This window comes from Idiotropiscis lumnitzeri, chromosome 12, assembly GCF_059441095.1.
Source record: "Idiotropiscis lumnitzeri isolate Australia: NSW breed Sydney's pygmy pipehorse chromosome 12, RoL_Ilum_1.0, whole genome shotgun sequence".
Classification (NCBI taxonomy): domain Eukaryota; kingdom Metazoa; phylum Chordata; class Actinopteri; order Syngnathiformes; family Syngnathidae; genus Idiotropiscis; species Idiotropiscis lumnitzeri.
In genome coordinates, this window is record NC_142402.1 from 1,342,282 (window position 1) to 1,367,341 (window position 25,060).

The 25,060-nt window shown below is 43.0% G+C and overlaps 1 protein-coding gene across 6 annotated transcripts in view; it reads left to right on the forward strand.

Annotated features, from left to right (window-relative positions):
- Positions 1–23,613, forward strand: part of LOC148325142 (solute carrier family 53 member 1-like) — a 280,462-nt gene extending 256,849 nt beyond the window's left edge. For 2 of the 6 annotated variants that reach the window (XM_088311148.1, XM_088311147.1), the window contains one exon: positions 10,308–11,816. In XM_088311148.1, coding sequence (XP_088167274.1) covers positions 10,308–10,362 — 55 coding nt within the window. In that variant the 3' untranslated portion in view covers positions 10,363–11,816. Of the gene's footprint in view, positions 1–10,307; positions 11,997–20,003 lie in introns of those variants that run through there. The other 4 variants (XM_088311144.1, XM_088311146.1, XM_088311143.1 and 1 more) reach the window with 3 other exon arrangements.
- Positions 23,614–25,060: the final 1,447 nt, after the last annotated feature.

Sequence of the window (25,060 nt, forward strand, 5' to 3'; positions counted from 1 at the left end):
CAGGCGTAGTCCCCCTCCTGGGGTACCTGGAAGTAAGGGGGCTGATGGTTTGTTTTGAGGGGTGGATATGCTTTCCCATAGGCATTACATATGGGTGCAGCGGTGAATGTCACATTAGTTGTGGAGCCAATCAACAGACTACAATTTACGTTATCAGGTATGGCAGGTGTGGGGAGTAGAGAGGGACGGGCTTTTAGACAAACTACACAATCTTCTTTTACCCCTTTTGTGGCCTCCTGCGCTGCCGTGACCCAGGTATTCTTAGCGACGTCAGTTCCTGTAGCTAAATATATCATCTTGTTTTTGGTTACCTTAGCAGGGTTGAACACATGAACCCCTTTAGCTGCTCGACCTAGAGAGATGTATGCGTCTTTGGGGTTGACTAGCACTGGGTCCCTGCACACAATCATGTCAACACAAGGGTCCTTGGTTGGACCCGGAAAATATGCATAGAGCCTTATCAACATACATTGTGATGTGTTTTGCTGATTTGTCATGTTTACTGTTAATACTATATCATCCGGCAAGCGAGTCAATTCTATTATTGACCTCCATTGTTTGGCTAGGGTAGTTGTTGGATGAGGCTTCCAATCCTTTCCTGAATAGGCTGCGGTGTTTCCCCAGGATTTATCACGTTGCCCAATCATAGCATAATAATGATATTTTCCTGGAGAGCCACCGGTTAAAACTTTAAGACTTTTCTTACCATATTTTAATTCGGTGTATGGAATTTTGAATGAGAGTGTCTGGTTTACCTTCACACAAACCTGCACTAGATAAACATGACTGCTATGATTTGAACATTGTTGACCAGGGAAATAGACCAGACCATGACTCTTTATTACAGCAGCACGTTGTGTGCGTGGCTCCATCAAGGGAGCGAAATGTGTTCGAGGGGCACCTGGGGTTCCTTTTGGCTTTTTCCAGATCTTCTCATGCAGATGTTTCTCATGCAGATGTCTCTCGTGATATTCGTCGTATTTTTCTTCATGATCCTTCTGTACGTTTTGTTGGTTGTGCCCAATTTTCACAATGAAGATGCCATATGCCAGTACCACAGCCATCCCGAAGATGCCGGTCCCGATGAGCAATCGCTGTTTCTTGGTGTTGCACATTGTTGCAGTGCCCGAAGGTCAGAGGTTACCAGCACTTAACCTTCGAAAAAAACACAGTTTACTCGTGGGAGCTGCAGGAGTCGGGGGAGGGTACCTTTGCAGCTAGATCGCCGAACGACCGATGTTTCACCCAAGACAGATGAATCCAGTTGGGTCTTCCTTCCACCTTCACAGCCGTGGGCGTGGTGATCAATACTCGATAAGGCCCCTCCCACCGCTCGCTCGACCACGTTTTCCTCTTGATGACTTTGATGAAAACCCAGTCTCCTACGGCGACTGGAGGTTGATGATGCTGTGGAGACAATGGCATATCTGGCAGTTCATTGGCGTGACGACATCCGCGATATTCGAGTGTCCTTCTCATGTAGTGGGCCAAGTCATGTACTGAGTCTGGGGCGTCCCTTGTTTTCAGTGTCAAGTCGGGGATATTGTACGGTCTCCCATACAAAAGTTCGAAAGGAGTCAAATCCTTTCCTTCTGCTGGCAGGATGTGCATATTCATCCTTACTATATCAACACAATCAGGCCATGGTCTTCCCGTCTCTTTCATTGTTTTGATTAACGTATTTTTTATTGTACCATTTGTTCTTTTAACTAAACCAGCACTTATCATTGTGGATGATAAATACAATGCCTCTTTAAATTTATTTTGAACTGCTCTGACAACCTTTTAACAACATCATTCACGAAATGGGACCCATTATCACTTCTAATGACTCTCGGGATTCCAAATGTTGGTATTATATGTTTACATAGTGCTTTAGCCACTGTCAAAGCATCAGGTTTGGCTGTAGGGAATATTTCAACCCATTTTGAGAATACATCAATGATCACCAAACAATATTCATACCCTCGTGACTTGGATAATTGAATGAAGTCCATATGTATCGTATGAAATGGGTGTTCGGGCTCTGGAAACGAGCCCCTTTTCGGTCTTACATTCCCTTGTGGGTTATTTTTAATGCAAATTAAACATTGTCTACAAAAATTCTTTGCATATTGTGTGAACCCGAATGAATTAAAGTGTTTGTTCACCTGATCAACCATCCCCCCCGCTGACACATGGCAAAGTCCATGCGTCACAATTGCCGCCCACGAGAACAGAGATCGAGGCAGCCATGGCTTGTCATCTGGACCACTGTAAAGTTCATTGTCATATGTGGCCCCTTTTCTTATCCATAATCGTTTCTCTGCATCAGATACAGTCTTATGTCTATCTTTAAGAATGTCCTGCAAGTCCTCATCAACCTCATCAGACTTGATGTCGGCTTTACAAACAAAGTTATTTCCTGCAGCTGCAGCTCTTGCTGCCTGATCAGCAAACCTATTTCCGACTACCACTGGATCATTTCCTTTAAGATGCGCTTCACACTTACAAATAGCTAACAATGAGGGCAGCTGAATGGCAGCCAGGAGGTCAACAAGTAGTAACTTATGTTTGACCTCCTTTCCTGTTGTTGTGATGAACCCACGGAGTTGCCATTGTCGGCAGAACGTGTGAGCAGAGCTGTATGCATATTGACTGTCTGTAAATACTGTCACGGGCTTGCCCTCATAGAGCGTGCACGCTTTCGTGAGAGCGACCAGCTCAGCTGCTTGAGCGGACATATTTGATGCCAGTTTTCCTGCTGCGACTATATTGGTTGCGGTGGTTACTGCATAACCCGCATGATTCTTACCATACTGATCTTTAAAAGCGGACCCGTCAACAAATATGACATCCCCTTCCGACAGAGGTATATCAGTGATGTCTGGTCTAGGTTTATACATAACGTCAGTCTCTGTTATGCAATCATGCGGGGTACCATCATGCGGTGTGGGCATCAGCGTTGCTGGATTCAATGCTGTACATCGCTCAATCGTTAGGTTAGGTTGCGATAGTAGGAGTGCTGTGTATGACAGGTGTCTCGCTGGTGAAAGAAAAGACATCTTTGATTCCAGCAACAAAGCTGAGACCGCATGTGGCACCTTCAGGGTTAACTGGTGATAGAGGACTACTTCGGCTGATGCTTGTACTGCAAGGGCAGCCGCCACTACGGCTTGAACACAGTATGGGGTTGCCCGAGCAACAGGGTCTAAATATTGTGAGTAATATGCTACTGGTTTGAGCCCAATGCCATACCGCTGTAATAGCACTGAGGTCATACAATCACGCTTAGCATCTACAGTTTGAATAAATGGTTTGGAATAATCAGGTAATGCTAGTGCTGCGGTGTCAGTTATTGCCAGTTTTAATTTATTGAAAGCGGCGTCAGTAGGCTTCGTCCAATTTAATTTTGCTGACATTGCCATAGGATCGGTGTGTATCATGTTCTGTAATGGCTTTGCCAGGAGAGCATAGTCTATTACCCAAATTCGGCAGTAGTTGCATAATCCTAGAAAAGCCATTAACTGTTTTTTAGTAGTGGGCTTCGGTGTAGCCCTAATAGCTACTTTTCGATCTTGACAAATTGTTCTCCCATCTTGTGTGAGTGTGTGTCCTAGATACTTAACTTCCTTCCTCCACAGTTGGAGCTTATTTTTTGACACTTTGTTTCCTGTCTCCGCCAGATGTTGCAATAGCGCGACTGTATCAATTTTACACTGGCCCTGTGTCGGGGATGCGATTAGACTATCATCCACATACACAATGATTTGACTACCCTCTGGTGGCTCAAATTGGGATAGGCAGTTGGCAATAGCTTCTGAAAAGATAGTGGGCGATTCTGCATATCCCTGTGGTAATCGAGTAAATGTCAATTTTGCTCTTTTAAATGTGAATGCAAACCACACTTGTGCTTCTTCTGATAACGGAATGCTGAAAAATGCATTACTCAAATCTATAACCGTGAAATAATGTGAATCTGATCGGAGTGAATTTAGCAATGTGCGTGGATTTGGCACATTTGGGGTTCGTTGTACAACTGCATCGTTAACTGCTCGGAGATCTTGCACTAACCTCCATCCTTCTGAGGGTGGGGCCTTTTTTACAGGAAAAATGGGTGTATTACATTCCGCCTCAGGTGCCGGTATTAGGATCCCTGCTTCCCTTAATGCATTTATTATTGGCTCAATCCCTCTCTCAGCATCAGGTTTCAGTGGGTACTGTTTAATGCGTGGTTTGTGATTTGTTTTCCCTCGTATCCGGACTGGGGTAACCGCTGACATGAGCCCCACATCCGCTGGCCCCTTACTCCACAAGGAGTCAGGCAGCCCCATCAAGGCTTGCTCCTCCACATCAGTGAGCAAAATACATCACATCTCCAAAGGTGGATGTATGTGCACCTGTGGGTGCATTGTGACCCTGAGTGTGAGTTTGAGCCTAGACCATCCAGTGGATGGGGAGGTCTCCAGCTTCTCCCCACTCCGAGTCCAATCCCTAATAGTGGACACCAATGTGGCAGAGACAGCGTTGTCACTCCACTCGTCTTGGTGTGCCTTTGTTACGGATATATGTTTACTCACTGGGTCCGGCATCAAGTCCAAAATGCATTCCGGTGGGTCCACCGTACAGAATGAGGTGGGCCCTTGGAAAACAAAATACATCACTTGGACTATGCTTGGACCACACCGGAGCAAAGCCTCTGTATAGGGCTCATCTGGTCCTGGGGTCCTACTGTATCTTATGGTCATGTGCAGTTTTCCTACTGGCATTGTGTCATGCTCCCCCACAAGATACTTTTTTGACAAGTCAACAATGTGTTCTGCGGTTCGGGTCACGTCTGCCGAGGGGAATTCCAAACTCCACCAATAATATGGCACATCCTCGCTTCCGTGACCATCACAGGAACACAATCTAGGGGACAGTGTATCACTTTGAACACTCCTTTATTTGTGGGAACAATAGCTAGCTCCATTTGGAGCATATTCGCTCGTCCCAACAGGTTGTGTGGGCACCTGGCCATCATTAAGACTTGGCTGGTGGAAGCTACATCCTTATTTTGGCCCCATTCCAATTTGACCACTTCACTTAACGGAACTCTCGTTTCTTCTCCACTCGCCCCTGTCATTACTACCACCCGCTTTGATTTTGAAACACTGGCTGTTTCCCTAATTACAGATCTCTCCGCCCATGTGTCTGCAAGACACATCATAGGTTTATTGTTTACATATACCAAAGTCTCTGGCCTCAGTTTTGAGTGTACATTTTCTCTAGACAATTGGACCTCTATTTGATCCTGGTGTTGGAATTTATCTTTAAATCAATGTTAGAATTTAATTTTAAACCAATGTAAACTCAAATTAATAATCTGACTCCAATTTGTGACTTTACCCAACTCTCACTCATCCAACAATATGCGCGCTCGTTCTGCAATAGAAAGGTATCAGGAAGCCGGCATTTTCACACACGAGTGGATTTATTCCTAACACACAAATCTACAACTTGAGTTTGGGTCCCTCTCAATACAGCTCTCTTTGTCTTCGCTGTTCAGCATTAATTTATAGACACAATATGCAAATGACACAGAGACAAAGGCATCCTGGCATGATTCTATTGGCTATGTGTATGCTGCAGTTAACTTTAGCTTGCTCCTCTTGGTCTTTCTTCAAGTGGTGGCCCCTCCTGCTTGTGGCTGAAGGGTCCAGTTTCTTGTGCATCCCTTCCCCCTCGAGGTATCTGTCTGCGCCAGGCACCGACCTAAAACCTCCCAAACCTCACATTCTTTCACTTTCTTTTTCCAACTTCACCAGCCACCCACACAGCATTCCACAGAATAACAGTGACACAAGATGCAGGACATCGAATAAAACTAGCCAGGTTTCAACTCTTCCACTCCTTTACTGGCCATATTGTTTATTTAAAATACAACTTTCTCCTCTCCCCTCATCATATTGTTTATTTAAAATACAACTTTCTCCTCTCCCCTCATCTGCCTGATCTTTTCCTAGTCATGCCTGCCTGTCGTCTCGTCTCTACACTCTCTGGCGAAATGCCCCTGTTTCAAACAAACAAAGTAAAGTCCTTTCCTCCTCGCCTCCTCCCGTCTATCACAGTCCCTAGTCCCCCCCCTTCTTCCTCTATCTCTTTGGCCTTCTCGTGCCCCCCTTCCACTCCAATCATTGCGCCCCTTTGGACCCTGTCTCTTCCAATCTGTGCGCACTATGTAAGTCTCCGCACCTTCCCGCATCTGAACTTCGTGCGCCTTCTTTTTCATTTTATCTTTCATCACTTTTTCCGCGTGGACTGCATTATCCATAAACTCATCAATTGAGGCTGTGGGTAGTGTTACCATATTTTGTTCTATCCATGTTTTTATTTGTGGCTTGAGGCCGAATAAAATTGCTTGTTTGAATTGTTGATTGAAGGGACCATTCGGGTGCCCATCCTCACTGATACCACTGTTTGTTTTAAATATTGGGTACAGTTTAGCTCTGTATTCTTGTACTGTTTCCTCCATTGACTGTGAAGTTTGATTAATCTTAGCATAGTTTGGATGTCTTACAAATACATGACGCATATTTGCAAAAATGGAATTTGGATGGCTCAAACTATTAATAACCTCGTCTGTCGGCATGGTGAGATCACTATTCTTCCCGGTGTATGGGCCCCACTGCCCTTTGCACTGGTGCCATTTTAACCCTGTAATTTGCATGAGTGCCTGTTGCATTTCGGGGCCATTTAGATGGTAACTTTGTTGTGAGTCAATTATTCCCTGAATGCACCCTTCTACATCATCAGTGGGCTTTGGAATATGTTCGAGGACCCTAATCATTTGTTCTTTTGTCCATGGCCGATGAACCAATACATAATGCGGTTGACCATCTTCCCCTGCTCTCGGATTCGCTACTTGGATGAGCGGGAAGGTCTCAGTGGGAATACTTACCTCGGGTCCCTCTATGAGGATTGGCGCTCCTCCCATCTCTTTATTCCATGATAACTCGGGCCCTTGACCCCTACGTGTCATTGCGTGCGACCCTGCGTTATGTGATGCGGAATTTAGATCGTATCTTGGCGGCGGTATTGTTGGATACAGCTGTGTCGTAGTTGGTGTGAATGAGACATTATCATCTTGTAATGGTGGTTTTTCTTTTTTCATCCGTACTTTCCCTACCTCCTGTGTATTTTGCGTTGTATTCAACTGCTGTCCTACGCTCGGCCCCGCGAACAGCTGTTCCCTCCTTATTTTTATCACTCGCTTACGTCCTCTCCCTTGTGTTTCATCATCCTCAGCTCGAGCTACGTTGATACCATTCTGACTCACCCCCTCCTTTTTCCGTATCTCCTCATGCCAAACTCTAGCCTGCCGCAACTGCTTTCCTGGTGTATCGCGAGTACGTTGTTTTTGCCGATCATGAATGGAGAGGTTTCTTAGCAACTCCCCCGTTTCGTTTACTCCAGCCAAATCTGGGTCAAATTGATAGCGCTTTTTCCATTTTCCTAAGTATTTTGTACTCCCTGGGAACTTGTGTTCCATCTTTTTTACCATATCAGGTGATTTTGACCTATCAGGTCTGGCTCCCCTTTTCCTGTCTTTTTTCTTCATCGTATGTCTTTTAGTGGTTACACAAAAAACTTCGAGAGATTCTTTTGGAGAAATGCTACGTGCTCGTTCACTTCCCCTAATGTCAAGCTTCTACCTTTTGACCTAGAGTCTCAGGCGGACATCAGCTTGGTGTTTAAAATTCACAGAATGTGAACAATTTTAGATCTCCTTCAAATACTCTCCACACACACACACATTCATCAACTGTTAGTTTGTCAGTCACAGGCCTGGTCGATTCACTGCCTCACTTGTTCGGACCCGAACCGTCCGGGAGTTCCGTTACCCGGACCGCACCGTTAAAACAACTGGTTTCCAATCTGCAGAAGTTACGTTATCTGTAGTAATGTTCTCTTGACTCAACAAAATCGGCAGAAGTTACGTTATCTGCAGTAATGTTCTAAATCTGCAGAAGTTACGTTATCTGCAGTGAACAACAACGAAGTAGCTAAGTCTCACACCGAAAACCGTCTAGGTGTCGTGGTACCCAAAATACTTCTGTGCACAGTCTTCCTCCAGTCGTCACCGTTCCCCCCCCCGCTCGACCCGGTCAACATCCGGCTCAGAAGGACCACTTTGAAATGTCAAGGGAGAATCGCCCAATGTGGAGGAGCGACTCACTCCTCTGCAAGTAGGAATTCGGACACGGACTCCAAACGGCAAGTTTCCGGCCAGGAGAGATGGAACCCCAGTGAACAGGTCTGATCTCTGAACCTCCAATTCTCCCCGGGCCTTTTATTGAGAATCATAAGTCACGTCGACATGTGTCGACACATTACAATTAATACAGAAATCAATACAGACTTACGCAATCGTTTCAAAGGTACATGAATTCTCAAGGGCATGTTTATCCTTGGTCTGGCTGGTGTTTGTCCGGTCCACATCCGCCTCCCCTCATGTGTATTTAGAGTGGAGTTTGTTCGGTTGCCCTGACCTAAATGGTCGCCTTAACCTAAGTGGGGTGATGTTTTTGTTAGTTCCCAGATTTGTTAGTTAATGTATGAACCAAGGTTAGTAACAATATTCAATATTATAGTGTTTGTGTGGTGTTAGTTTTTATTCAATGTTGTATGATGTTAGACTTCGTGTGATATTAGAGTGTTGTGATATTAGACTATGTGTGACATTAAGTTGTGTGTGACATTAGGTTTATTTCTGATTACATTCGATAACATGATTTCTCTTATAATATTCTTCACACCCAGTGCGATCTTCTCCAGGCGGATTTCTCTATTTATCGACACCGGAGGGAACCTTCTCTATTTATCGACACCGGAGGGAACCTTCTAATTTTCGCTGAAACCTTGTTTCCCTTCTCTGGCAGATTTATCTCTAAAATTTGCTCAGTTTCAACGAGCTATGGCCAATTCGCTACCATCGACGCAGAGGAAACTCTACTCAATTTGTTCACCGTGCTATCCGTATCTCAAATTTGCTCAGTTTCAACGAGTTATGGTCAATTCGCTACCTTATATGTCTCTAAAATTTACTCAGTTTCAACGAGTTATGGCCAATTCGCTACCAATGAGTTATGGCCTAATTCGCTACCGATTATTTTTACATAACTCCTTGGACTAGCACGATGCAGTTTTATTACCGTACTGACTAAACGGTCGAGGCCTGGCCTCTGCGCGCGCTTGTCTCACCCACCTCCTTCACTCCCCTTCCAATTGTTTTAATATTTTAAAATTTAAAATGGTGGTACAAAATAATTTGAAAAACAATACCTGATTTCCTCTGGATCCGCCTGGTCCGACAGGGAACCGACATCCGGGCAGACGGCCGCAGCAGGAGCTCGGAGGCCCGCTTTCAAATGGTGAAGTGCTGACGTCAGATTCGTTGGCCCCCGAAATATCCAGCGACGAGCGTCCGTCCGGGTGTGGTTCCCGGGTGACCGGCACCAATAAATGTCAGGTTTAAAAAGGTCCTGACGCCTTCTTAGACTGAATTAAATGCAGAGAACCAGAGGAATCACCAGGGAAGGTTTTGTCTTTTTACCATCGCGGATGGGAGGAGAAGTCAGGAGGTGAAGTAGGCGTCTTGCCAGTTCACTGGCTTCCCCGACCAACCACTTGATCTTTTATTCAGAGGAAAACGAAACTTATGGAAAGTGAAACTTAAACAAGCGTGTGAGTGTGCCAGTTGTGCGCATGTGTGCTGAAGCAATAATGTGAGTAGCTGTGAGTGTGTGTGTAATTATCATTGATACAAATAGTGTATAAAAACATGATTAAAAATACACAAACTATTTACATATTCTCACAATAATGATGATCATAATAATAATAATAATAATTTCTAGAAAAACAATAGGGACCTCGCAGCGGTCGCTGCTTGGGCCCCAATAATAATAATCCTAATAATAATTTTTTGCAGCCCTATTTTCGATGGGGAAAAAGTTATTTAAATCCCCCAATTAACAAATGTACTTTGATCAGCAAAAAATTCATTCAGCCGACCTTAAAACTGCTTTTTTTTTTGTGCCTCCTAAAAATGTTGAGTGAACAATAGCTCTGGGAAACCAGTAGCTGCAATGGATGTTGATTAAAAAAAGTTATACAGAAGGATGATGATAATGATGTACCAGTGGTAGAGCCCCAATAATGCATCTTTATTTTTTAATTTGTTAATCGTATGTCAGAGCCAATGAACATATTGACTCAAGAGTCTGTGTTGATTTAACAGTGCAATTTATAGCCAAGCAATTTCTGTTTGTTTTTTTTCCCTCCAGATCCAAGACCCGTGATACCAAGGTTTTGATAGATGATACAGATGATGACTCCTGACATCAGGCCGCGCCCCTTGCCTGGGTCCAGAATTTATTCAAAGGAGGAAATGCTTCCTCCTAATCGACGATTAACCCTGCAAGTTGGGCAATGAACTCACCTGAGTTCTAAGACTTGTTTATGGCAACATCTCAATGCATGAGCCTCTGCACAGGTTCGCTGCTCAAAAGAGAGTGAGCAGAACTGAGAGTTCAAGCAAAACTGTCACTGAGTAGTTTTACCTATAATTTACCTTTACTTATAACCTTCAATATTCTTACCTTACCCTACTAGAGTGTGGAACCACTATCCATGTAATCAACAAACCCCAGATGTAAAAAATTATACCCACTCCTCAACACTCCTCTCCGCCAATCCTCCACTTTGACATGAACAAACCAGATTTTTGGAACCGAAGATGATTATACTATACTTTATACTACATGTGTCTGTTCTCCCCTATTTAGGCACAGACTGACTTCAACGCTACTCCTGCAAAGGACCCCAAAAACACACCTGAGTGTACATCTCACTCAAGTTCAACATGATTTACACACACCATAGAAGACTGCATGTTTGAAGTTGATTGGACGTATTTTTTGTTTACCATCACAGATTTAATATGGATGGAGTTAAATGGAATATGATGAACACAAACAGACATGCTCGCTACAAATATCAGTGATTTGTAACTGTGGTTTCGAGTAGAAAATGGAAAAAAAGTAGATTGAGGTGTAGAAATTTGTTTGGGAGATGTTAATTATACTTCTACACTTGACTTGACCATCTTCCTAGCTTTATAAATACCTGATGATATGTGAAATATATACATACAGTTCTTTCCAAGTGTATTAGTCAATTGTCTCTTACATGCTGATTCTGTGATTGTAGGCAAATTTATTTCGAGATGTGTGCCCTGAATTTAAACTTTTTTTACAATCATTCTATGGTTAACCAAACGAAATGTGTTGCTTAAATGAAAAAGATGAGACCTATAAAGACTGGATTATTATGTCATGTCATTATCCAGACCGCTTATCCTGTACAGGGTCACGGGAGGGTGCTGGAGCCTATCCCAGCTGACTACGGGCAAAAGGCGCTCTACACCCTGAACTGGTCGCCAGCCAGTCACAGGACAGACATAGACACCGTCACTGAGTGGGAACTGAACCCACACTGCCTGCATACAACTCAGGCGAGTGTACCACTACACCATCAGTGACCCTGGATTATTATCATTTGTGTTATTAGTTTTAGTGCTTAACTTTCACCATCCATCCAGTATCTGTACCCCTTCTCCTCACAAGGGTCACGGGGGTGCTGGAGTCTATCCCAGCTAATCTTTGGGAAGTAGGCAGGGTACATCCTGAACTGGTTGCCAGCCAATCGCAGGGCATACAAAGACAAACAAGCATCCGCGCTCACACTCTTACCTAGGGGCAATTTAGAGTGTTCAATCAACCTACCATGCATGTTTTTGGAATGTGGGAGGAAACCGGAGTACCCGGAGGAAACCCACGCAGGCACAGGGAGAAAATGCAAACTCCACATAGGAAGGCTGGAGCCAGAATCGAACCCACGTCCTCTGCACTGTGTGGCCATCGTACTAACCAGTCGCCCAATGTGATGTGTTCAAGCCTGGACTATTATCAAACGTAAGAAATCTTTAGAAGTAATTATCATTTCAGTCAAGTTACAGCAGCTTTTTTAGTCAAGGTGACACCAACCTATCAAGTAAATTCTATTGGAGCATTTGGCTCCATTAGATTTTTTTCGTAGGAATTGGCCTTTTGCATATACTACCAAATGTTCATAGTTCACGTACAATTGGGGCTGCTTTTCTTCTAGGAGTACGGGGGGGGGGGGGTCTAACAACCAACCCGCACAGTCAACAAATGAAACATTGATGATTTTGTGAGGCCTGTGTACAAAGTTTCATTTGTTTTGGTGCTTATTTATTCCATCAAAATCAGTATTCATTTATTGATGAACTGTTCGTTGCCACAGCTTTTCGCGAAGAATCACAAATTTTGTATTTTGAATTTATGAAGGCCTAAATACTCGTAGATTTTGTCAACGTGTTAGGAGAAAAATATCTAAGAATGAAGTATTTACTTCTTGTAGCCAGTAGGAGGTGCTACCACTATGATGAACAAGCAGAAAGAACCATACCTAAAATAAGGAACCCAGAAAGAAAGTCATTCCGCCATCATGGAGGGATGCAATAATTTCACTTATACCCAAGGAGGGGAAGGATAGACTCGAATGTGGGAACTACCGCCCAATTAGCCTTCTGAACATTGATTATAAATTGTTTACCTCCATAATGTCAAAAAGGATAGAAATTATATTACCGGACCTGATGCACATGGACCAGACAGGATTTATAAGGCTCAGACAAACTCAAGATAACATAATGAAAACACTACACAAAATAAGACAAATTACTGAACAAAATCTGGAGACCTTAATTTTAAGTTAAGATTCAGAGAAGGCATTCGACTCAGTAAGGTGGTCATTTCTATATAAGGTACTTGAGAAATTTGGTTTCCACACAATTTTTTTCCCCCTCCCTGTACAAATCTCCAAATCTCCCTCTGCTAGACTCAAGGTTAACGGGGACTTGACCCCCCCCCCCTTTTAAACTAGCGAGGGGAACAAGACAGGGATGCTGCGCCTCCCCGCTCCTTTTCGCATTGTTTATAGAACCCCTGAGCCAGTGGAGTAGGCAGAGGCAGGATATCAAGGGTGTTAAAAATGGCATTAGGGGAACAAAAACTGTCTCTATTCGCACACGAAGTATTTCTGAATATAACATTCCCAACACAAACCCTACCAAACTGATGGACATGTTAGAGGAATATGGCACACTGGCTGGATACAAAATGAATATCCAGGTTCTCACGTTTAATTATGACCGACCGCCTAAAATAAAGAGGAAGTATGATTGGAATTGGGAGTCAGAGTCGATCAAAAAAGCTTGGCATGACATTACCTAAAGACTTGACTAAATTGTTTCATCTCAACTTTGACCAGTTCAATTTGAGGCTGAAGTTAGATTTACAGAGATGGAATGTTATTACTTTTTTTTACCTTAAACTCTCGGGTGGAATCAATCAGGATGAATCTACTCCAACGTTTGCTCTACCTTTTTCAATGTCTGAAAATGTCTCAAAAATGATGAGGGATTTAAGGTATGTCACGCTAAAGGCTTGACCACATACCTTTCATTCATACACAAAGGACTATTTCGGAGTTTTGAATCTTTGAAAATTGAATATGGGTTAGAAAAAGATTACTTCTACAGACACCTGCAGGTCAGGCAATATTTCAACCAAAACCTGAAAGAACACATGAAAAAAAGCAAGGACCTGGAATGTTACCGGAGGTCATACAACTACTTAAATCTACAACATGCAATAAAATGATTTCCAAATTGTATAAGGGCATCCGGTTATCTAGACAGGACAACACAGATAACATAAGGGAAAAATGGGAAAAAGAAGGAGGGGTGTTGATTGAGAAGAGGTTTGATATGCTCCCGATCATTTTTATTTTATTTCATTATTATTATTTATCCCTTTTTGTTTGTTCTTGGGTTATTTTCCTTCTCTTTGACAACACTTTAGTTTTTTTTTCAGTTTTACTCGGATTGTGGAATGGAAATGTTGTTCTTCAATAAAAATAAATTTATTTAAAAAAAAACAAAAACCTAGACTAAAACTATCACGAATAGGCATGACTAAATGTGACGAAAACTAATAAGCATTTCCGTCCAAATGACTAAGACTAAATCTAAAATGCCTGCCTAAAACAACACTGTTACCATCCATTATCTGTTCTGGTTCTCCTCACAAGGATTGTGGGTGCTGGAGCCTATCCCAGCTATCTTCGGGCAGTAGGCGGGGTTGTCAGCCAATCGCAGAGCACACATGGATGAACAACCAGCCGCGCTCACACTCATACAATTCCAATCAACCTGCTCTGCATGTTTTTGGAATGAGGGAGGAAACCGGAGTTCCCAGAGAACACCTACAAAGGCACAAGGAGAACATGCAAACTCACGGAGCCAGAATCAATCCCACATACTCTGCTCTGTGAGGCCACCGTGCTGCCAATTAAAATTACCATTTTAAATAAAATATAGCAACAAAAAAAGCGACTATCACTGCTTTTCCTTTTCAGGTTCTGAGCCAAGGTAGTAGCTGTGCATTGATCACAGATCGTGTCTCATGATGGATCTTCATTATACATGAAAAAAAAATACCTTGACGCGAGGTCATACGTTTTGTCCAAATTATGTACAAGGTTTCTCAAACCAGCTTTTTCTACTGAATATATTGGCACTTTATCCACCCATATAAACTCTGCAACTGCCTTGTTGAGCCTTTTAGCATCTTTTCTGTCCTTTGTGTACTTCATATGCTGTTGAAGAACACCTTGGAGAGTAAATTGCTTCTGAGTGATTAGCATCACCCTCTCTAAGCCAGTAGCACTAGAGGGAGGGTCGGCACAAACTTTCTTAACGTTTTACACTGCTATAAAAATGTGTAGAATAAATAAGGGAGGGAGGGAGGGAGGGAGAGAGAGAGATAGAGAGAGAGAGAGAGCGAGAGAGAGAGAGATCCGTTGAAAATGACGGAGCCAGTTGCCCGGTGTTTGATCAGAGCCGTTTTCTGTAAGAATAAAAAGTCGAGAACTGAATGGAATTCTGACGTGGTCTTTTAGACGCTACAATACGTTCGACATCGAACCTCTTTGTCATGGTGACGTCATCCGTTTGCGGTCTGAGAGCGTCTGCTAAATTGCTAACGTAACCATCATCTTATTTTATGTTTCTATACATAATTGTTGTAATACAACATTTCTGTTCATAGCTGCTGGCGCTCCGCCCAAACGCGGTTCGAGTCAGACTTCTGTTAAAAGTCGAGCGTACATTGAAGCACTTATTACTCTGTAATTCATTTTAGCGATTAGCACGCTTAGCGCCACCTCGTTCGCCGACTCGTTTAGAACGCTTCTTGTCAGCGGGGTCGTTTATTTGTCATCGCGTAGCTCATTGCTGCTGCTGTGCACGGACTTAGATATAATACAAATAAAGCTCATACTACTGTGGCGCAAGATAGCTTGGCGGCTAGTATTCAAGTAGCAGGACAACGAGCCACAGGGCAACTTTTTTTTTTTTTTTTACATCAGTACTGCTTGACCTGCTGCGTGAACTAGGGGCACAAAGACGATCTCAAATTTGCGTTGTCTGAGATTGCAATTTCGGTTCCAAAACCATACATCGTTCAGCCGTACTACGGCGGGGAAAAAAAGCATGTTTCCCAGGCTAACACGTGCCCCCCGCAGCATCGCACCGCGCTATTTGAGAACCACTGGCGTAAACTAATTCTGCTACTATAGATACATACAGCATGTGTTGCCTTCATTATAAGGCTTCTGTAAGGCTTTCATTTTTTTTACTGCTCCAGACATATTTGTTTTTTGTTTTTTTTGTCCTAACTCCTGCACTAGACGGTAAAGAAGAAGAAATCAGAATCAGAATCAGAAATCCCTTTATTGTCACTGTACAGTGTGCAACGAGATTAGAGAGCTCCCCTCTCCAGTGTAATACAACAATAATTTATTTAAATATAAATAAAATAGATCAAATAAAGAATAAATAATGAAATAGAAAGAATACAAAATTGGATAAATACACACATTATGTCGCTGTTCTATTTTAAGAATTTAATTTAAAAAATTCACATTGTTTTATGTGTTTATTAACCATGTTCAGGGGTTGAAACAATCTTTCTGGGTTACCCAACAACTGGCGAGGAGATGTAAATTTCTACTAGACAAACAGATTTTATTTTACCAGACTAAAATATAAATGTGTCTTTTGCTAGAATTACTTTTTCATGCGTTCGTCTGTCTCAATTTATTTTCAATCACATTGTGTCTCTCAATATTTTATTAACAGTTTCAACACAAGAAATATAAAAATATAATAAAATATATAGATTTTTCAGACTACTGGTCTTCATAAATTACTAAACAATACAAACATCACTCGCATTTGACAAATAAAGCAGCTCAATTTCATCAGGGGATATGTTTTAGCTGAGTGTCGGCAACTGAAGGTTTACAACAGATGTTATGAAATTCCTTCCAACCCGTTGCAATGTCCCACTCGAAAAGACAAGGCAAGCCAGCATCGACTAATTCCCACTTGTTTCCATAATATCAGGCATTTCGGTAACAGGTGGCTGACGAGTGGCAAAAGCCCCCTTCAGAATAACAGATCAACATTACGCTGAACCGGACTTCAATGCTTTGAGTTAGAAATAATTACATTAAAGGTGCTCTCTGTAAGTAGAGGCACCTTAGACCAATGAGCGATGTCATAGCATCACAACTAATTGTCAATGTCAGGGGAGGGATGTCACTGGTCACCACACTCCTTAGAGTCAAGGTTTCAAATCAAAACCAAAAATATCTCTGAACAGTGTACAAGCAAACAATGAAACAAAGAAAAAGAAAAGAAATTAACACAAAACATGCATCTCTCATGCCATTCATATCCCCAAAAGAAATAAAAATAACGCAAAAACATTACAGCAATGGCTTCAGGGAGCCAACCTCAGCCAATCACATGGCTGTTTTGAGAGATGTGAGTGGTGTGCTTTGGGCAGTGTGTGTGTGTGTTTTTTTTTTTTTGCAGTCTGTTGTCTAAACTTGTGATTTTTCTTGCTTGCAATTACATGAATGATAAGACAGACTACGACATCATGTACTGCTGCACTTTTGTCCAGCTTTCTCCTGCACCATCACCAAAAAACGTATTCACATAATGTATTTGTCACAGTCAATTAGAAGGATAGATGTCTTAGACTTTGGCCAGCAGGGTGTGCTAACATATGCTCTGAAATGCCCCAAGGGGATCAGGCCCAATGCTCAAGAGAGGTGCTCAGTCCATACAATGGGCGCGTCTAATTACAAGGCGCCTCATTTGTTTTGAGGAAAATTTGGGACTTTAAAGTGCGCCTTATGGTCGCGAAAATACGGTAATTTGAATAAAGACCATGTGAAAGTTGGACATGTCTGCAAGTAAAATTTGGGTTTATTTTTTATTCAAACTAATGCATCAAGCTTTCCCCTCCACTGCAATAAAGTTCTTCAGGTCTGCCACTCGCCGTTCCCCCAGAAAGTCCGGCAGGATTGCCGATTTACGTGCATTAGCCTGCCTGGCTAGGTCGGCTAATAGTAATGTCAAACACGATAACGCAGCCGTTCGCTTCAGACTTCTCAACATACGTTCTCTTGCCAACAACGGTCATCTAGGATCTACTCACCGACCGTCAACTTGATTTCCTTTGTCTGACGTCTCCCAACTCAATGGTTGCGGCTGTACTCTCGCAGTAATCTATTGCGACAAGTGGAAACTTTTACCCGTGTCTGCCCCCGCTCTTAGCTCCATTGAATGCGCTGTTTTATTATTTTTTTTTGCCAAGATGGGCGCAGCGGCTATCGGCTCTCCCTTCCAGTTCCACTCTTTAGTACTTTTTATTTATGAATGTTCGATTTTATTAACACCATCTGTGGCACAGTATTGATACACCCGCCAGGACACTGTGGACATTGGTTATCGATACAAAATAACCGTCTCAGAGGAATTTTGCTATGATCACAAAATTCCTGATGAACTAGCAAGGCCACCCGGCTCACCTCGGATCGTCATCGGGACCGGGAGCCGACGCAGACGACGGCGGGAGAGGAAGCAGAAACGGGGCAGCAGGTTCGGTCTCCTACTAAAGCTACGACAGCAGTCCCACAAGCAACCACTTCCAAGTCTCTGCCTCACCAAAGCCATATCCATACTCCATAAATCGACGATCTGGACTTACAAATCCTGGGAAACCACTATGTTCGGGACAGTTGTGTGATCATCACAACAGAGTCCTGGGTGGACTTCAACGTTCCCAACATTAGCATCCAGCTAGCTGAGCGCTCGCTTCATCGCGCGGATTGTACGAGAGACACTGGTAAGAGCAGGAGTTGCGGTCTCTGTATTTGCGTGCATGAGGACTGGTCCAACAACAGCATGATCGTTGATAAACTCTCCTCGCCCGACATCGAGTACATGTCCGTTAAATTTCAGCCTTATTATCTCCATAGGGAGCTAACAGTAGTGATCGTCACTGCTGTTTACATCCTTCCCGATGCTAACACTAGCCTGTCGGCCTCTCTGCCCTCACACGCACCTGTATTGATAACTTTCTGACCAACCAACCCCAGACTGTGATGCTCGGCCCCTACACATCGTCCACCCGAACGCTGAGCACCGGTTCCCTGACGAGACATCTTACAGCAGTGATTCTCAAATAGTGGGTGCGATGCTGAGGGGGGCGCGTGGGACCCTGGGGAACATGTTTTTTTGCATAGTTTTGTAACAGAAAAAGGCGATCTCAGATAACGAGAGTTTGAGCTAGTCAAAGCTGTTTGTCCCCTTAGTTCACGCAGTACTGGTTGAGAAAAAGTGTTGCCCTGTCACTCGCCTCCTCGTTTAGAACGCTACTTGTCTGCGGAGTCGATTATTTGTCATCACGTAGCTTGTTGTTTCTGCTGTGCGCGGACTTACATGTAGTTCAAATAAAGTCCGCTCCGCTGCGGCGCAAGACAGCTTATCTTTGCTGCTGTAACACAAATTTCCCCATTGTGGGACTAATAAAGGACATCTTATCTTATCTTAATACTGATAAAAAAAAAAAAGCATCGCCCTGTCACGCAGTACTGATAAAAAATTTTTTAAAAAAGCGTCGCCCTGTCACTCGTTGACCCGGAAGTGATTTCTTTCGCCGCTACTTAAATGCACCGCGCCAAGCTGTCTTGCGCCGCAGCAGAGCGGACTTTATTTGAACTACATGTAAGTCCGCGCACAGCAGAAGCAACAAGCTACGTGATGGCAAATAATCGACTCCGCAGACAAGTAGCGTTCTAAACGAGGAGGCGAGCAAGGAGGCACTAAGCGCGCTAAAATGAATTGCTTCGATGGATGCTCGACTTTTAACAGAAGTCTGACTCGAACCGCGTTTGGGTGGAGAGCCAGCAGCTATGAACAGAAATGTTGTATTGCAACCATTACGTATCTAAACATAAAATAAGACGACAGCTACGTTAGCAATTGAGGAGACTCTCTCAGGCTGGAACACCGAAATGGCTGATGTCATCACAACGTAAATGTTCGACTATTGTAAACATAAAAAAAACACGTACAGTAAACATTAAAACTGTTGCTTTATGTTATTCATATAGAATTTTTGTTTAAAACCCCCCTGGCTCTTTTTGTCTTTTATGTACGTATTAATAACTGTTTGGTTTATTCATGTTAATAAAGTTTAAAAAAAAAAAAAAACGTATCGTAAATATTAATAATCTCATCAATATTTGCACAACCGTAATGAGTTTCGAGATCACACAATAGTCATTCTCAAAATTATATTTTTTATGAATTTAGCTTTGTTAAGGGATATTTTATTGACAATCGAACATTAATATACAAATAACATGTACATTAGTGCGAAATGTAAAAAAAAATGGTGGTGGGGGGGCGCAAATTGTTTTCTTCTTGGTAGGGGGGGCGTGACAGGAAATAATTGAGAACCACTGTCTTACAGGGAGGAGGTCCAGAGACTGCAGCTCAACACTGCAAAAACGAAGGAGATCGTCATTGACTTCAGGAGGAACCAAACTGTGCCACCCCCATCTACATCAAAGGCGTATATGTGGAAAGGGTCCACACATTCAAGTTCCTGGGAGTACAGATCTCCGATGACCTCTCCTGGACACACAATACCACAGCAGTGATAAAGAAGGTCCACCAGTGTCTGCACTTCCTGACAGGCCTCACAATGAGAGACAGCATCGGTCGTGGGTTCAATCCCGGCTCCGGCCATCCTGCGTGGAGTTTGCATGTTCTCCCCGTGCTGTGTGGGTTTCCTCCGGGTACTCCGGTTTCCTCCCACATTCCAAAAACATGCATGGCAGGTGGATTGAACACTCTAAATTGCCCCTAGGTATGAGTGTGAGCGCGGATGTTGTTCGTCTCTGTGTGGCCTGCGATTCGCTGGCAACCAGGTCAGGGTGTCCCTTGCCTACTGCCCGAAGATAGCTGGGATAGGCTCCAGCACCCACCGACCCTAGTGAGGAGAAGCGGTACAGATGATGGATGGATGGAGATATATTTATATATATATATATATATACATATATATATACATATATATATATATATATATATATATTTATATATAATTAAATTATTGTTGACAAAAAGGGCATTCTGATTCTGATTCTTCACATACACTGACCCTGGTACACCTCTGAACTCCACTCACTGAAAGCTCAACTTGAACGACTATACAAAAAAAACTGGACTCACTTTTCATAAAGACATGTACAAGGCTCACATCCTTTCTTACAGGGATTCCATTGCACACCGTAAATCTGTTTATTACTCCGGTCTCCTCCACACCAATGAAGGAAATACAAAATCATTATTCACACTGCTCAATAGAATCTTCCAGCCTCCTCACTCCCTACCCCCACATTTCTACTCAACCAACACCTGTAACACCTTAATGTCATTTTTCAATGACAAAATCGTCAAGGTCCACCAGCACTTAGGCCCTCACCCATCGTCTCTAGCACCTCTACCCCTCCAATTAAATCAATCTTTTTCCTGTTTTCATCTCCCGGATGCCTCGGAAATCTCCAACCTCATCATCAAATCCAAACCCTCCACATGCCAGCTCGACCCTCTCCCCACAACCCTGGTCAAATCCTGTTTACCCTCTTTGCTTCCACTTATCCTAACCATCATCCACTCTTCATTAACCACTGGAATCGTGCCCTCACTATTCAATACTGTAGCAGTCACACCAATTTTGAAAAAGCCTGGCACTGACCCCATTAAATACATCAACCTCCGCCCCTTCTCCAATTTACCCTTCATCTCCAAAATCCTTGAAAAGATTGTTTCTTCTCCGCTTCATGCCCATCTTACCCACAACTGCCTTTACGAGCCTTTTCAATCTGGTTTCCGTCCCCGCCACAGGACCAAAAGCGCTCTTATTAAAATCACCAACGACCTTCTCACTGCAGCTGATACCGGTTCACTTTCCATCTTAACCCTCCTTGATTTGAAGGCGGCCTTCGACACCGTTTCCCACCCCATCCTCCTGAGCAGATTTAACTCCATTGGCATCACCCACACCCCCCTTCACTGGTTCCGCTCCCAGTTCATTCAGCTCAAGTCCTTCAAATCTGTCTCCTCTCCCGTCTCTACTACCTCTCCTGCAAACCAAATTCCCCTCTCCTTCCCCCTCCCTCTCCTCCTGCCTTTTTGAAATAAAAATCCTGGTTCACCTCTAACTTTTTAAAACTAAATAGCAGTAAAACTGAATTACTTCTTATCGGCACCAAATTCACTAAAGTTGACAGTTTTTCACTAACCATTGACACAACCTTGGACACCCCTGCCCCTCAGGTCAAGAGTCTGGGTGTCATCCTCAACAGTACTCTTGCATTTCAATCCCACGTCAACAACATCATCCGATCCTGTTAGTTCCACCTCCGTAATATCAGTTGTCTCTGCCCCTCCCTCACCCCCCACACCACAGACATTCTTATCCACAGCCTCGTCACCTCCCGCCTTGATTATTGTAATTCCCTTCTTTTTGGCCTCTCCCAGAATGCCCTCCAGAAACTCCAGTTTATCCAAAATTTTGCTGCCCGGATTATCACCAGATCCGTAATTGCACCATCCTCCCTGTTTTTAAAACTAATCTCAAAACCCATCTGTTCCACATTAACTACTCTCTCTAAGTCCAGATATGTCCCTCGTCCACTTTTGTATTTTATCCAGTTTGTTAACGTGTTGGTATTTTTACCCCGATTTGGTGTTGTTACTTTGTATTTTACTATGTACAGCGTCCTTTAAATGTCCTAAAAGGTGCTTCAAAATCGAATTTATTATTAATACTAATCCATTTGTCATTGCACCAGTCGAGTCATGAATGACATTAGACGCCGCCCGAGCTGTCCAGCAAAACAAATCCCATCCAAATCTGATGTTCCATTTTAAAATAAGTCACCTGAAATGTGCTTATTTCACTGTCATCAGGGCTGACTTTAAAAAGTCATTAAAAAATATCCTCTAGCTGTTGTCATACCAGACGGGTTTTGGGGGACACTAGACCACCCCAGGTGTTCACCAAAAATGGTCCAATCAAAATCTGATTTGGCATAACCAAAATAAACGTCGCCTGAAATGTGCTTATTCCACTGTCATTACCACTAATATTTTAAAATTCATTAAAAAATAGAAAATGCAATTCGTGAAGAAATTGCGTGTGAAGGCGGAGAAGCTGGAATTTTTTTTCGTGGAAGGATGTGGAATGATCTTGAATGACATTGAATGATTTTGAATGACACTAATCCAAGATGGCTGCCGCACTGCGGTGGAGGCTAAGGTGCGAGCATCCTCTGTAAACAATGAATGAGGTGAAAAATGTACAGGAGATAATGGAATGTGTTATGAATCACCTGAATGTTTTGAATTTCTAACTTGAATTATGTAAATGTGAATGAAAACGTGCCATCTGGAATGGATGAATGACTGAAAGTTTGAAACATGAATAGAGTGAATCACCTGAAAAATGTGAAAGGAGATGCAGGAATGTGTAATGAATGACCTGAATTTTTTTTAAGCTGGAACGGTTTGAATCGGATGAAAAATGGTGAAGCATTCCCACATTTTTGCCATTGGAAATGTTAGGTTGAATATATATTTTATCCCATATTTTACTCTATTAGTATTGCAAAAGAATTGTTTCACAGTGTGACCTATGTTTGACCATATGGATGAGAAGACTTCAAGAGAAGCGGATGCCTGAAGACTGGATTCAATAGCTGCAACATCAAAGGAGGTGTGCCCGAGACACACCTCTGAAACAAAAGGACTGTGACTTTAGTGCGAGAGCACTAAAAGGCATATCTTCCTTGTCAATCAGTTAATGACTGCCATTGATGTCTGTTTTTCCTCTCGTGTGTGAAATGTTTACATGTTAATGCTGGTGCTCCCCCCTTCATTCTTTAGTGCAAATACATTGTATTGTTAGGGACTTCCCTAATAAAATAGAGGGCTCGGCGGAGTGTGCTCCAGAACGAAGTTGAAGATGTAACTGAGCACACCTCCGTTCGTTCTCCTCATGAGTAAAAGACCAACTGTTGTCTTCCCTTCATTCATTTTGCCTATGTTCAGTGAATGCTTAGGTGATTGAACCTAACAGGAAATTAAGGGGGAATTTTTGGTGGAAAATTTGGAAAGAGACCTGTACGGTTGGGTACCTTTATATCAGTGTGGGGGTGAAACGATGGTCTCAGCGTTGCTGGTCGAAAATTGGAGAAGTAAATGCATTCCAGAATTTTTTGCCATTGGAAATGAATGGGGAATTTTGGGGAAAAAAATTGTTTTTGTGCGACCAAATTTGAAAAGAGACCCATACAGTTGGGCACCTTTTATATCAGTGTGGGGGTGAAACAATGGTCGCGGCGTTGCTGGATGAAAATTGGAGCAGTAAATGCATTCCCAAATTTTTGCCATTAGAAATGAATGGGGAATATTAGTGGAAAATTTGGTTGAAAATTTGGAAAGAGGCCCATACGGCTGGGTACCTTTTATACCAGTGTGGGGGTGAAACGATGTTCTCGGCGTTGCCAGATGAAAATCGGAGAAGTAAATGCATTCCCAAATTTTAGCCATTGGAAATGAATGGTGAATTTTGGTGGAAAATCTGGTTGAACAGATGGAAAGAGACCCATACGGCTGGGTACCTTTTATATCAGTGTGAGGGTGAAACGATGTTCTCGGCGTTGCTGGACGAAAATTGGAGGAGTAAACACATTCCAATTTTTTGCCATTGGAAATGAATGGGGAATTTTGGGGAAAAAATGTGTTTTTGTGGTAGACGACAGACGTTTTTATGACTGTATGACGCGAACCCTGACATGACAGCATTCCATAAATACCAGACTGCTAACATCCGCATCTATGAGCTGTTTGACGTCACCGGTGCAGTATCGTCAGCTATGTCCAGGAGGACCAGGAGAAACTACATCACGGGGACTGAATGGGAAAATCAAGAGACCCACAGTTGTAAACTTTGGCATACGCTGGCTAAATTGAGGCAAAATTAAGGATCTGCCAGCACAAATCTCAGTGAAATCAAGGCGGACGCGCCGAGGAAGGGGTCTCTCTGTGGAATTGGAAAGTATCTTTTTGGTGAATGAAAGTGTGAAAGAGAAAGTGTTTGTATGTTTATGCGGTTTGAGTGAATGTTTAAGGGACGGGCCCAGGAAAGAAACCTGATTGAGGGCACCGGCAAGCCCTTACAGCACGTAGGATGCAATGGGCGGACAGGCCTGAGCAACCTGAATCCCATTGCACTCCCAAGTACTGATTTTCAAATTGTTATTGGAGACAGATTGGAGTAATTAAATTCAAGCATCAAGTGAATGATTGATTGACGTTATTACACAAAATTTATGCAAAACTGAAAGTTTCAGAAGGGAGGTAATTTACCCCTTCTCACTGGCAAGTGCCACTCCTCAAGTTCTCTCCACAGGTTTGAGGTGACATGTGACCTGTGTGACCAGAAGGCCGGAGAACGCT